Raw genomic sequence first — 12,537 nt, forward strand, 5'->3', positions numbered from 1 at the left:
CAAATAAATGATAGGCGCCCAAGATAAATGCAGTTTATACTCTTTAAAACCTATATGCATCAAAATTATGGTCAATAAACTCTTGCAAACAATGAACTGCAGAGTACAGATGTTCAACATGAAATCGTTTGCTGCAGTTTTTCCTTTGACAAACGTCCTTATTGTTCCCATCTTTGGAGGAATACAAAGCAGCATTTAATCGAAATGTGTCCGTCGAGCACAGTGAGTCTGCCTCGTAGAACAGCCGCCAAACTGCCTAATGGTAAGTGTTTTAGCTCCAAATGGGTTTGCTTTTGTGTTAAATACCAGCTTGCCTCAGAGATCTCTACAAAGATTCCCATATATATCTATGATATTCTCAGATTTGAAGCATATGTGCCCAAAAGCTGAGGCAGTTGCTGCCAAGTACAGTACATTACTCCAGGGTTCATCATATCACTGGAATGGTAATTGTGAAATATACAAATGCCATTGACAGGCTCCCTGATCAAGCTGGTATAAGCAATGTACTGGCTGAGGGAACTTGGGATGAGATGGGGTGCTAGGCTTGAAGCAAGATTGAAATTCACTACATGACTTACCAGGGAGTGTTACCTGAATATGTTTCTGCAGGGCATATGGTTTCCAAAATCCCTTTCAGCCCCAATTCTCCCCCATGTCTATCCCTCTCACCCTGATAACACTAGCAAACTGTTACATCATTAATGTTGAGACTTTATTTTTTGTAAAAATATTAAGAACATATTTTTTCTACAACTAGGATCTATAATTAAATATGAAAGGTTTATAGGACCCATAAATAATTATCTCAAGTATATAAATTCCCTTTTTTTGTTAATAGATTACAACCTTCTTTTTAAAGAGGAGGACCCACTGAGACAAGAGAACATAAAGTTAAATTATAGAATAAAAGATTTAGACTGGACATATAGGTCTGGTTCTGTTGTTATTATTTTGTGTTTCTCCAGGAAATACTTAGAATAAGTCAGGTAATCGATCCCAAATGATTTTGGTTCCACTCTTTCTGAAGTTAAAGAGAAGTATTTCATGATGGCTTCAAGAAATACTTTCACTCATATGAAAAAGGGTGTTTTGGTGATGTGGGCATTCTAAAACCACGAAACTTCACAAGATTTTTTCCGTACATCATGACATACACAAAAACGTGTGCATAGAAACAACTTCAGCTCATTCCTCATACTTCTTCAGTGGATCTTCCAAGGAGGACAATGATGACAATACTATTCCAGGTGACTCAGCTACCTTGAGCATGACATTGTTAACTGAATAAAATAGCAATTTCATTCATTTTGCGTGGTCATAATATGATTCTAAGTTATTCATTGAGGATATCTTTGGGATAACTGAAAGAAAACTAATAAAGGATTAGGGGAGGGTGTCAGGAGTGGGGCAAAATAAAGCATGGGGTATGAGTAAGGTATGGTATAGAATAAGGTATGGAGGATGGGTAAAAGGGAGTATGAGTAAGGTGGTGGGTATAGGTAATACATGAAGAATGGTGAGTTCTGGAGTATGAGTAAAGTACAGAATATGAGTAAACTACAAAGCATGAGTAATGGTATGAAATATGAGTAAGGTAAGGAATATAGGTAACTGAACTGTACATATAAAAATGGTTATGACAACAAGTTTATGTTATATATATTTGACCACAATATTAAAAAGGAATATGGGCAAGATACAAACTATGACTAAGGATATGTAGTATGGGTAAAGCATGGAATATAAATAAGGTACTGGATATGGGTAAGTTATAGAGTATAGATATGGTATTGCTATGGACTGAAAATTTTTGTGCCTCCAAAATTCAAATGTAGAAACTTAATCTCCAGTGTGTTGGTATTAAGAGGTGGGGCCTTTGGGGAGTGATTATTATTAGAGCCTTCATAAAAAAAAAATCCAGAAAGTTCTTTTGCCCCTATTGCTATGTGAGGACACAGTGAGAAGATGGCCATCTATGAATCAGGAAGCAGGCCTTTACCAGACACCAAATTTGCCAGCACCTTGATCTTGGACTTCCCAGCTTCACAACTATGAGAAATAAATTTCTTTGTTTATAAGCCACCTTGTCCATGGTGTTCTGTTATAGCAGCCTGAAAGGACAAAGACAGGTATGGAGTGTGTGTAAGGTTTGGAGTGTGGATAAGATATGGAATATGGGCAATATATGGAGTAGAGAATAGGAGTAGATGAGCTTCAGTATCCAGGTGAGGGTAATTGATGTACACATCATTAGAACATGAAAAAAGCTAAAAATTGATTTTTTTGACACTGTTGTCTTAAGATCAGAAGGTAAGTGAATTACTGTTATATCTTATGAATTTCACACCAAAATGCCAGCAACAGCTGAAAGGCATTGAAGAATGGACCGAATGACATCACCAAAACAGGCAGTTTAAAACTACCTAATGGGGCACCTGGGTGGTTCAGTCAGTTAAGTGTCCAACTTCAGCTCAGGTCATGATCTCAACATTCATGAGTTCACGCATCAGGCTCTGTGCTGACAGCTCAGAGCCTGAAGCCTGCTTCAGATTCTGTGTCTCCCACTCTCTCTGCTCCTCCTACACTCACACCCTCTCTCTCTCTCTCTCTCTCAAAAATAAACATAAAATAATAAATAAAAATTAAAAAGAAATAAAACTACCTCATAATGCAATTTTGAATGTTTAATTTTCACATTGGCCAACCTTGGATAGCTTTGCTTAATTATCTTACTTTCTTAATGATGTGGCTTGACTTTGCAAATTTGTGCAGGGAACATTTTGAGATGTCCTTTTTCCTGTGATTTTAAACCTAAGGAGTTTCAGAGTTAACTGTGTTAGTAAAGAAATAACCAAGAAGAGCAAAAATATGAGTCAACAATATGGGTGTTACTTTCACCAAAAGTGAGTAAAATATGCATTGCTGTAAGTGGAAGAATAGAAAATATAGAGTCTATGAGATGAGTCTCACAAAATAAGCAGCATTGCCTGGGCCTTTAAACTGCATTGTTCATGGGGCGCCTGGGTGGCTCAGTCGGTTAATCGTCTGACTTCAGCTCAGGTCATGATCTCATGGTCTGTGAGTTGGAGCCCCGTGTCGGGCTCTGTGCTGCCAGCTCACAGCCTGGAGCCTGCTTCAGATTCTGTGTCTCCCTCTCTCTCTGCCCCTCCCCTGCTCATGCTCTGTCTCTCTCTGTTTCAAAGATAAATAAAAACATTAAAAATTTTTTTCTAAATAAAATAAAATTGCATTGTTCAGGGGTGCCTGGGTGGCTTAGTTGGTTAAGCATCTGACTTTGGCTCAAGTCATGATCTTATGGTTTGTGGGTTCGAGCCCTGCATCAGCTCTGGGCTGATAGCTTGGAGCTTGGAGCCTGGAGCTTGCTAGACAGATTCTGTGTGTGTGTGTCTCTCTGTTCCTTCCCTGCTTGTGCGTGCTCTATCTCTCAAAAATAAATAAACATTTAAAAAATAATAAAAAATAGGTTTTTTAAAATAAAATAAAATTAGACTGTACAAAGAAAAAGTGGATAGGGTGCTCAGGAGAGTAACAAGACTATGGAAATTTGAGAAAATTACACAGCACAGGCTGAAAAGATTTAGTTTCTTAATAAGTAGATAAAGTAGGGAATTCTTAGGCCAGAATAGTTGAAAGCCAACTTGAAAAGATATAGCAGGCAAATTTATAGCTCTAATAAGAGAAGAACAGAATGAGACAAGCCTGAAACAGTAAGAGTTTTGTAGCTATGGAATATCTACTCATGAACTGTCAATTACCTCCTTAAGAAAATTTTCAGAAGGGACTAGTTCTATTTTCTGGAATTACTGTGTAACTTTGCAAGAAAACAAAATGTATAAGCTAAAAAAAACACTGATGTAAAAAATATCTGGGATTAATTCATGAAAAATTATGTTGAATGATAGGTCATTAAGTTGGAGACTTTATTATTTTATAGGTTTCCTTTTTTTAAAAAAAAAATTTTATTAATTATTTTTGAGACAGAGAGAGACAGAGCATGAGCAGGGGAGGGGCAGAGAGAGAGGGAGACACAGAATCTGAAGCAGGCTCCAGGCTCTGAGCTGTCAACACAGAGCCTGACACGGGGCTCAAACTCACAGATTGTGAGATCATGACCTGAGCTGAAGTCGGACACTTCACCAACTGAGCCACCCAGGCGCCCCATACGTTTCCTTTTTTAAGGACAAGTAAGAATGAAAGGGGAAGCAGGTGTTCCATGCCAGATGATAGTAACAGTTTAGGCCAAAAAATAAATGTAATTAGCAGGAGAGGCAAGATTTAGTATTTCTATGATGGACTTTTCCCCATACATTTTAGTATTTTATTAATTTTTTTTTTTTACAGAATCCATGTGAAAGTGCTTAGGCTCATTAGCCAGGTTAGAGCAAGAAATAATCATAAAGTCATGGCTTATTCTTGGAAGGCAGCAATTTTATAGATAAGCTGATATTTTGAACTGGTGAATGAGTCATTTACAAGTTTGTAAAAAGCATTAAAGGCAACCCAAAAACAATAGAAATGTCCTAACCAATTCATGAAGTATATAAGGAATCTGATAAGCTGATTTTTTAAAAGAGTTATCAACCCTCTAATTTTGCTTCTAGTTGTTGCCTGTGCTTTTAATGTCATATCTATGAAATCATTGCCAAGACCAATGTCAAGAAGATTTCTCTATGTATTTTCTTCTAGGAGTTGTCAGGTCTTATGTTTAGGGCTTTGCTCCATTTTTGAGTTGCTTTTTCTGTATGGTATAAAATAAAGCTCCAAATTCACTCTTTTCCATGTGGATATCCAGTTCCCCAGCACTATTTATTGAAAAGTATGTCCTTTCCTCATTAAGTATTCTTGCCACCCTTGTTGAATATCAGATGGCCATATGTTTTTGGTGTGAATTTATTTCTAGGGTCTTCATTCTGTTCCATTGATCTATACGTCTATCTTTAAGCCAGTACTCTACTGTTGTAATTACCATAGTTTTGTGATATACTCTGAAACCACAAAGTGTAACACTTTCAGTTTTATTCTTCTTTTTCAAGGCTGCTTTGGCTATCCAGGATCTTTTGTGGTTCCATATAAATTTTAGAATTGCTTTTGATATTTCTGTAAGAAATGCTACTGGTATTTTGGTAGAGATTGCACTGGATCTGTAGATCACTTTGGGTAGTATGGACATGTTAAGTAAAGTTAGACAAGTAGGATTACTTGTCAAACTAAAAAGCTTCTGCACAGCAATCAACAGAGTAAAAAGGCAACCTACAGAATGGGAGGAAATATTCATAAGATATATGTCTCATAAGGTGTTAATTTTTAAAATATATAAGAAACTCTTGCATCTCAATAGCACAAAAACTCATAACCTGATTTTTAAAAATAGGCTAAAGACTCAAACACACATTTCTCCAAAGAAGATCTACAAATGGCCAACAGGTACAGTATATGAAAAGATGCTCAACATCTGTAATCATCAGGGAAATGCAGACCAAAACTACAATGAGATATAATCTCACACCTATTAGGATGGCTATTATTAAAAAAAAAAGAAAGAAAGACAGCAAGTGTCAGCGAGGATGTAGAGAAACGATAAGTCTTGTACATTGTTTATGCGAATGCAAAATGGTGCAGCCAATGTGGAAAACAGTATGGAGGTTCCTCACAAAAATAAAAATAGAATTACCACATGATCCAGCAAGTCCTTCTGGGTATTTATCCAGAAGGATTGAAATCAGTATCTCAAAGAGATATCCAAACTTCCATGGTCATCACACTGCTATTCATAGTAGCCAAGATAAGAAAACGATCTAAATATTCATCAACAGATGAATGGATTTTAAAAATGCAATATATGCATACAATAGCAAACCATTCAGCTTTAAAAAAAAAAATCTGGAAATATGTGACAACATGATTATCCTTGAGAACATGATGCTAAATGAAATAAGCTAGTCACAGAAGGACAATTCCATTTATATGAAGGATTGCATTTATATGAAGTATTTAAAATAAACTCAGAGAAACAAAGAATAGAATGGTGTTGTTTTTACTTTTATTTTTTTTTTATTTTTTTTTTTTAATTTTTATATGCACAAGCCCCAGGAAAAGTAAATGAAGCTACCAGTACCTACCAGTACTAGGAGTGAACAGGAAGGCAATAGAGGACAAAGAATGGTAGAGAGGGGAAAATAAACTCTAAGGGCCTGCTCTGGGCCAGGTGTTTGCATTTGCCGTTGCATTTATGCTTCATAACATTGAGAGTGTTTCTGTTTCTCCACAGAAACCACATCATACCTATGACTTGCTCCCTGGGCCAGTCCATGGTACTGTAGTACCAGAACCATTTGTCCTGAGGGACATACCCTTTTTCTTACAGCATTTTGAGGATATGGATATTACGAAAATGTTCCTTCATCAGAAGAGGAGGTAGTTCCTTAAGTATTTAATGCCAGCCAATTCTTCCTTTTTACAGATATGGCACTCTAGACTGAGGAAAAGGAGATCTCTTCCAAATTACCCAAGATATTGACCATTACTCACCTTGCTATGAATTCTAGTGGTTGCAAACATTTTCTTGCAGATGCAGTACTAATGTCTCTGAATGTCACAGGTACCTACCTTTCAGCACTGAATCTGATGTCCCTTCCAGGGAAACAGAAATGGCCCAAGGCTCTGAGGGAGGCCCCAAGGACTCTATTCTCTGATTCTGGAAATAGAAAAAATAAGGTGGGGAAAAGTAGATTGAGAAGAGAACTTGGGGAAGTTACCTAAAACATAAAAAAAAAAATCAGACAATCTTTTATGAAACACATATTCAGCAGAGACATGCAAAGGAAGGAAAATGATAAATATTTTCTGTCTTATGTTAAGAACATATCAAAATTAGTTTATCAAGAAGAGAATGGAGATTATCAAAGGAGAAGTTTGGACAGATCAGTGAAGAAGAGAAAGGAAAGCTAAGTTTACAGAAGAGAGTGGCATTATGTGTTGAAGGTTCACAAGGAAGGTTTGATTGAGAGAAGAGAGCAGGACCACACTGGCCGAGTGTCAGATTACTTCAAAAAGGACAGGTTTCCAAGTGTGGACCTAAATCTTACAGTCTTCCTCCCTGTGCCAACAGGGCAGGGGTACATTTTTACAATAAAGAGTAGAAAGCTGATTCAACTATCACATTTTACTTCTCCCCCACTCCCATGACTTAAATAAATATTAAAAAAACTAGAATCAGAGGGCATGGACACTAAAATTAGAATTAAGCACAGACGCCTTTGTTGATGATTTACTTAACCACATATAAAAGAAATCATTTAAAATAGCAAAAAGCTATAATGCAGATGTGGTAGCATAAATTCCTTCATTAGCATATGAAATGACTTCTTTGAGAAGGCTAGATCTCCAAAAGATATGAGAGACCTGCTTCAAGAATTTGGCTGGGGAGGAAAAGTATCAGGATTTGATTTTTACTCTTGATCACATTCTGGGTACTCAGAGAAAGTAGAAGGAAACCAAGTGTGAGATGGAAGGAAGATGGCAAAAGGGCAAAAGTATTATTAGAGGTTCTCAGTGCAGCAAACACCGCATGGGCACTCTGTCAATGTGTGACATGGTGGTGAAATCTAAAACATGTGCCAGATATGACATGCTCCCAGCTCTAAAGAGAGGTTGTTACCCATGAACCAGTTACCTGCTTATCCAGAAAAACAAGCTGTGGTTGTACCCTAAGTTCCTTTCCCACTTCTCCATCAGAAGGCTGGACCAGAACCGAGAGAACATGGGGCCGAATGTATATCAAATTCCCAGTTTTAAAACTGCTTGTATTTCTGGCATGCATAGACAAAAATAGAATACATCCACAAGGTTATGGATATCATGGCAATAACTATTCCTATAATGCATTATTGCCAGTGAAAATATTTGCAGTTTCTTTTGCTTCTAGAAACTTTGTAGTGCACTCTATAGGAAACATGATCTTACAACCAAAAAATAATTATATATTTATTGTTTATGCTTGCTTTTAGCATGGGCAATGGATGGACTGGGCGTGTGGGAGGTGTGGGGAGAAGCACAAATTATGAACTTAGATTTTGTCACCATTCATTAATATCAGTCCCAAGAATGCCTTATCAGACTAAAATATTTAGAAGGTGCGGATATGTTCACTACTCTGCTCAAAAACCAGCTCTCCCCACAAAGGCTCTGATTTGTAGTGTTTTCCAATTTTGATGGTATAAATACTTCTACCATGGCTGATTCTATGACACTGAGATGACGTCATTGGAACAAGTTGGCAGAGGTGCCTGACAGCAAGCTCCAGCAACGGCGCTGTGTTACTTGGAATAGTTCATTTAATCCTAACAACAACCCTTTCGTATTTACATTCTCCACAGTGTGCTTGCACTAAATAGGCTCAGTAACTGTGGAATTAATTGATTAATGTATTTTAATTGAATGAAGCCCTCAGGGAGAATAGTAACTGAAAATTAATATATGCCAAGCACGTATGGTGTACCAGGTGCTATTCTAAGCTTTCCACATATAAACGCATTGCATCTTCAAAATAACACTGTGATGTAGGTATTTCTACTTAAACATCAAGAGACGGAGGCCCACAAAGGCTTAAATGCCTTGCCAGAGGTCTCACAAATGGCTAAGTGTATGATCAGGGTCTAGAGCAGTTAACCAATGAGTTGTATCATTTTTTACCTTTCAAGTACATTAATAACTGATGTGACTTAGCAATAAAATGCAATATATATATATATATATATATATATATATATATATATATAAAACAAAATGCTTATGTAATTCATGATACCTCAAAACAGCTTTTTACCAAAGCTTTGGTGTTTCTGATGACCAAGATAGCTTCATTAAAACAACATTATACATTATATATCTATTATCTTATTGTCTATTGTATATTATGTATCACAGTCATGCAATAGATTTCTAGCAATTGAATGGAGATATATAGACATCATATAGCACATATATCACCCTAGTATAGAGCATCCATTGTTGACTTGTTCTCAAAATAGCCTAGGTCAGGTATAATAAGGCTTTGATTAAAAAAACAGAAAAGAAAAAAGAAAAAAAGAGTAGCCTACCCTGCCCCGAATGCTTGTAAGTCAACTACTTTATTCCCTAACCCTTTTTTCCCTCTTATCTAAAGAGAAAAAAATAAAACATTTATTTAACATGGAAGGTGTATGTCAGGGAAAGATGACAATTAGTCCCAAAAAGAGGAAAGAGTGAAAGAGCAAATAGAGTGGATCACGAACCATGAAGTTTCTGTAGGAAGCACTTTCTCTTTCCCCCGAGAATCCTGGGAAATGGGGACAGAGTGGGAACATGTGGTTCTAAGAGTCCCCTTTGGTCATCTACCAGTTAAGGCCCTGACCTCTGTGCTAGAATCACTCACTGGGAATTCAACATACACCAGCCTAATCTCATTTATTACTTTGCTTAGCCTGAGTGGGTAAGGATCCTTTTTTTTTTTTTTAAGGGGAACAATTTAAATTGGATTTTTAAAATCCATGCTATTAATTCTAACCTTCCATGGGGCCCAGGTTATTGGAAAATTCTAACATTGTTACAAGATCCTATCTCTCCCCTAACCCATTTCTTAAATGCTTTCTCATGTGGGATAGGGTGCAGGCTAGCAATGCGGTTAAACAAGCTGAAAGATCCCACCACAGATCCTGACACATGTACAGTGATGTCTGGAAATGAAGAGATGGGAGCCACCGGTCTCAGCACCCGCTGAAAGGCCTATCCCTGACACACTTTAAAGTTTATTGTGAGCAAACATCTCTTATTAAATGTAAACAGCATCTTACTGGAGGTCAGAGACTTGCTGCTACAGCATATCCCAAGGTAATACCACTTTAAGCTCCACATAAACTCTTAAGCAGTTTCTATCCTAAAACCTGACCGTAGGTGGTACAGTTTTTTACGATATGTTATAATAGTGCAATAAATCTGTTAGCTTAAAATCGAATCTCCGTGGCCTTTTAGAGAAATCATCATTAAATGCAGGGTCCTGTTAATGATGCCATCGAAGTGAAATTGTTTAATCTGCCAAGGGGGTGAAAGGTCACCAAATGAATTTTTTATAATACATCAACTTGACACGCAATAGGGAAAACTGTAATAGATAAAAGCAAAGGAAAAGGGCACTGTCTTCTTCTGATAGGTCAATAGCAGCCAAGAGAGTCACTCATCCACTTTCCTTTCACGATGGGGCTCCTTTTGCATTTAATATGGACACCCAATTAATACCTCAGCACCACAGACAACCTCATTTTAGGTGACTTATGGCAATTTCTCCCCCTTCCCTGAAATGAAAGTGATCACAATACATCATAGCATTGTGCGAATTAACGTTAATTGATTCAAGTTACCAAGCAATGATGGGCCACTTATATAATCTAGGCGTTATTGGGTGCTAGAAGGGATGGAGGGAAGATTAGATTCCAGTGTCCGTTGCTGTGACGACGGGAGTCACCTGACGCCTTGTTAGACAGTTGTAAGGTTCTATTGCTGGCCCCAGTGGGGTCGTCAGTAAACTGGAGTGATGTCCAAACATCATTATACGCTGCTCCGATATTAAAGCAAAGGGATTAGCAACTTATTGCAAGCAACCTGGATTTGTCATGGTGCTGTCGTTATCCAATTTCCAACTGCTAATGTGACTGTAGCCTGCAGGCAGAAGGACCTACAGCCAAACTTTAAAAAATGGGGGAGGAGAGTTCCCTCCAACCCTCCCAGTTGTAACTGCTATTTAACAGCTTCCAATACCAAGTCAGGTATGTGAAAGAATTTTTTTTCCCTTCAGTGCTTAAGTACCAGCTAAAAAATAAGTAAAGATCAAGAGAATACAGACGTTTCCCAGTTCTGAGATCACCACTATTCACTCTAACTCTTGCTTTTCAATCTGCCAGACCCGAAATGCTTCCTCTGTAGAGGAGGGGATTGTTTCTATTTGCATGGCAAACCTAGCAAGCAAACAAACAAATCCTACTGAAAGCTGGCTCTGGGCAAGACCTGTGGGGATGGGCTGAGGGTAGGGGCCTTAGAGATAGTACCTCATTCTTTCTTCAGACTTCACCTCCTCAAAGTTACTAAGTCAGGTTGCTATAATAGTGCCCCATGTTTTGATCAAATGTTTCAGATGTCCTGCATTTTCATTCATTCCTGTTTTAAATTGGCTAGACAGGGAAGAATCTCTATGTGTCCTGAGGGGGCTTGAATTGCAAAGTTTTCAAGATTCCACACTGGGGCAGAAGAAAGTAAGCTATCTAATCGACTCAGTTTAACAAACATTTTAACCCTTCTACTATGTACAAACATTGTTCTAGGCACCGTGAGATGTGCAAAGATAAATAAAACACCATGGCCTCTGCCCCTGAGAAACATAGTCACCCCCTCCTCCACCATATAGTTTGTAAGGCAAGAATGACTTTCCTGGCTATCTCTCAGAGGACACACATACCATTTTCCTTATATTTCATAGTCCTTATGCTCCCTATTAAGATTAGCCAGATCCCTTTAGCTGCTGTCAAGTACTAGGGAGAGAAGAGGGAAGAAATGTCTTATGATCTGACAGTTTCCTTCTGGCACTGTAACATGGTGGTTCCAAACCTTATATATTGTAAACACCCAATACATGTTACTGTACTAACACTGTGACAAATCAGTACCCACTATGTACTTCCTCTGCTCTTAGGTCATTACATGCCTCTGAAAAGCTACTACCTATCTTGGCCTGGCTAATTTCAAGTTCTGGTACATCCCTCAATTGGTGTGCTTACTGCTATGCTCTTATACTTGTTGTTCTTTGAAATTACTCATTTCAAATTGAGATTTGAACAACCCTAGGTACAGGTGGCAATGTGCCAGGAGTAAATAAAGACACAGAATAAACATGACACATCTTCCAACATGGTCAATTGAATGGTTAAAACCTAAGTATCTTAGATGAAAAATTTTAAATACTATTTTATAATAAATTTGTCATGACTATCTTATCTGGGATAATGAAAACTCTGAATGCACTTATCAAGATCACACACAAACTATTCAAAATGTCCTGTTTGCCTTAGGGTACTGTAGCCTTAGTCTGATCAGGAAAGCAAGATCCAAGATCTATATAATGGATGAGATTTAATATGGGATATTGGTTACACAGGAGTATTAGGATAGCAGAAAAGCCAAACAGGTTACATTTCACTATTTGAGACAAATATTTGATGATCACTTACTATTCATAGGCACTCTTGGGAACATACTAGTAAGTTCAAGTGTTGACCATCTAATAACTGTTATACAGATAAAAATATACTAAAGTTAATATAACTGAAGTTAATTTTATGGAAAACTAGATTAATGGTGAAGCAGGTTCATATTGAATCAATTTCTTTGTAATTATATATAGAATGAGATTTCAGATAACATATTCTTATTAAATAGTTCTGCAAATGTTTGTTTTGCCTACCCATGGATTTTAAATCTCTACATTTT

General features: G+C 37.4%; 1 protein-coding gene across 1 annotated transcript in view; it reads right to left on the reverse strand.

Annotated features, from left to right (window-relative positions):
- PKHD1 (PKHD1 ciliary IPT domain containing fibrocystin/polyductin) overlaps positions 1-12,537 on the reverse strand; it is a 479,232-nt gene that overhangs the window by 44,146 nt on the left and 422,549 nt on the right. The window contains exons 61-62 of the mRNA XM_078446999.2: positions 7,697-7,832; positions 6,631-6,718 (exon numbers count right to left, since the gene is read on the reverse strand). Of these exons, the coding sequence (XP_078303125.2) occupies positions 6,631-6,718; positions 7,697-7,832 (224 nt within the window). The remainder of the gene's footprint in view (positions 1-6,630; positions 6,719-7,696; positions 7,833-12,537) is intronic.

Source organism: Panthera onca, chromosome B2 (genome assembly GCF_046562875.1).
Source record: "Panthera onca isolate mPanOnc1 chromosome B2, mPanOnc1 haplotype 2, whole genome shotgun sequence".
In the NCBI taxonomy this organism is placed as follows: domain Eukaryota; kingdom Metazoa; phylum Chordata; class Mammalia; order Carnivora; family Felidae; genus Panthera; species Panthera onca.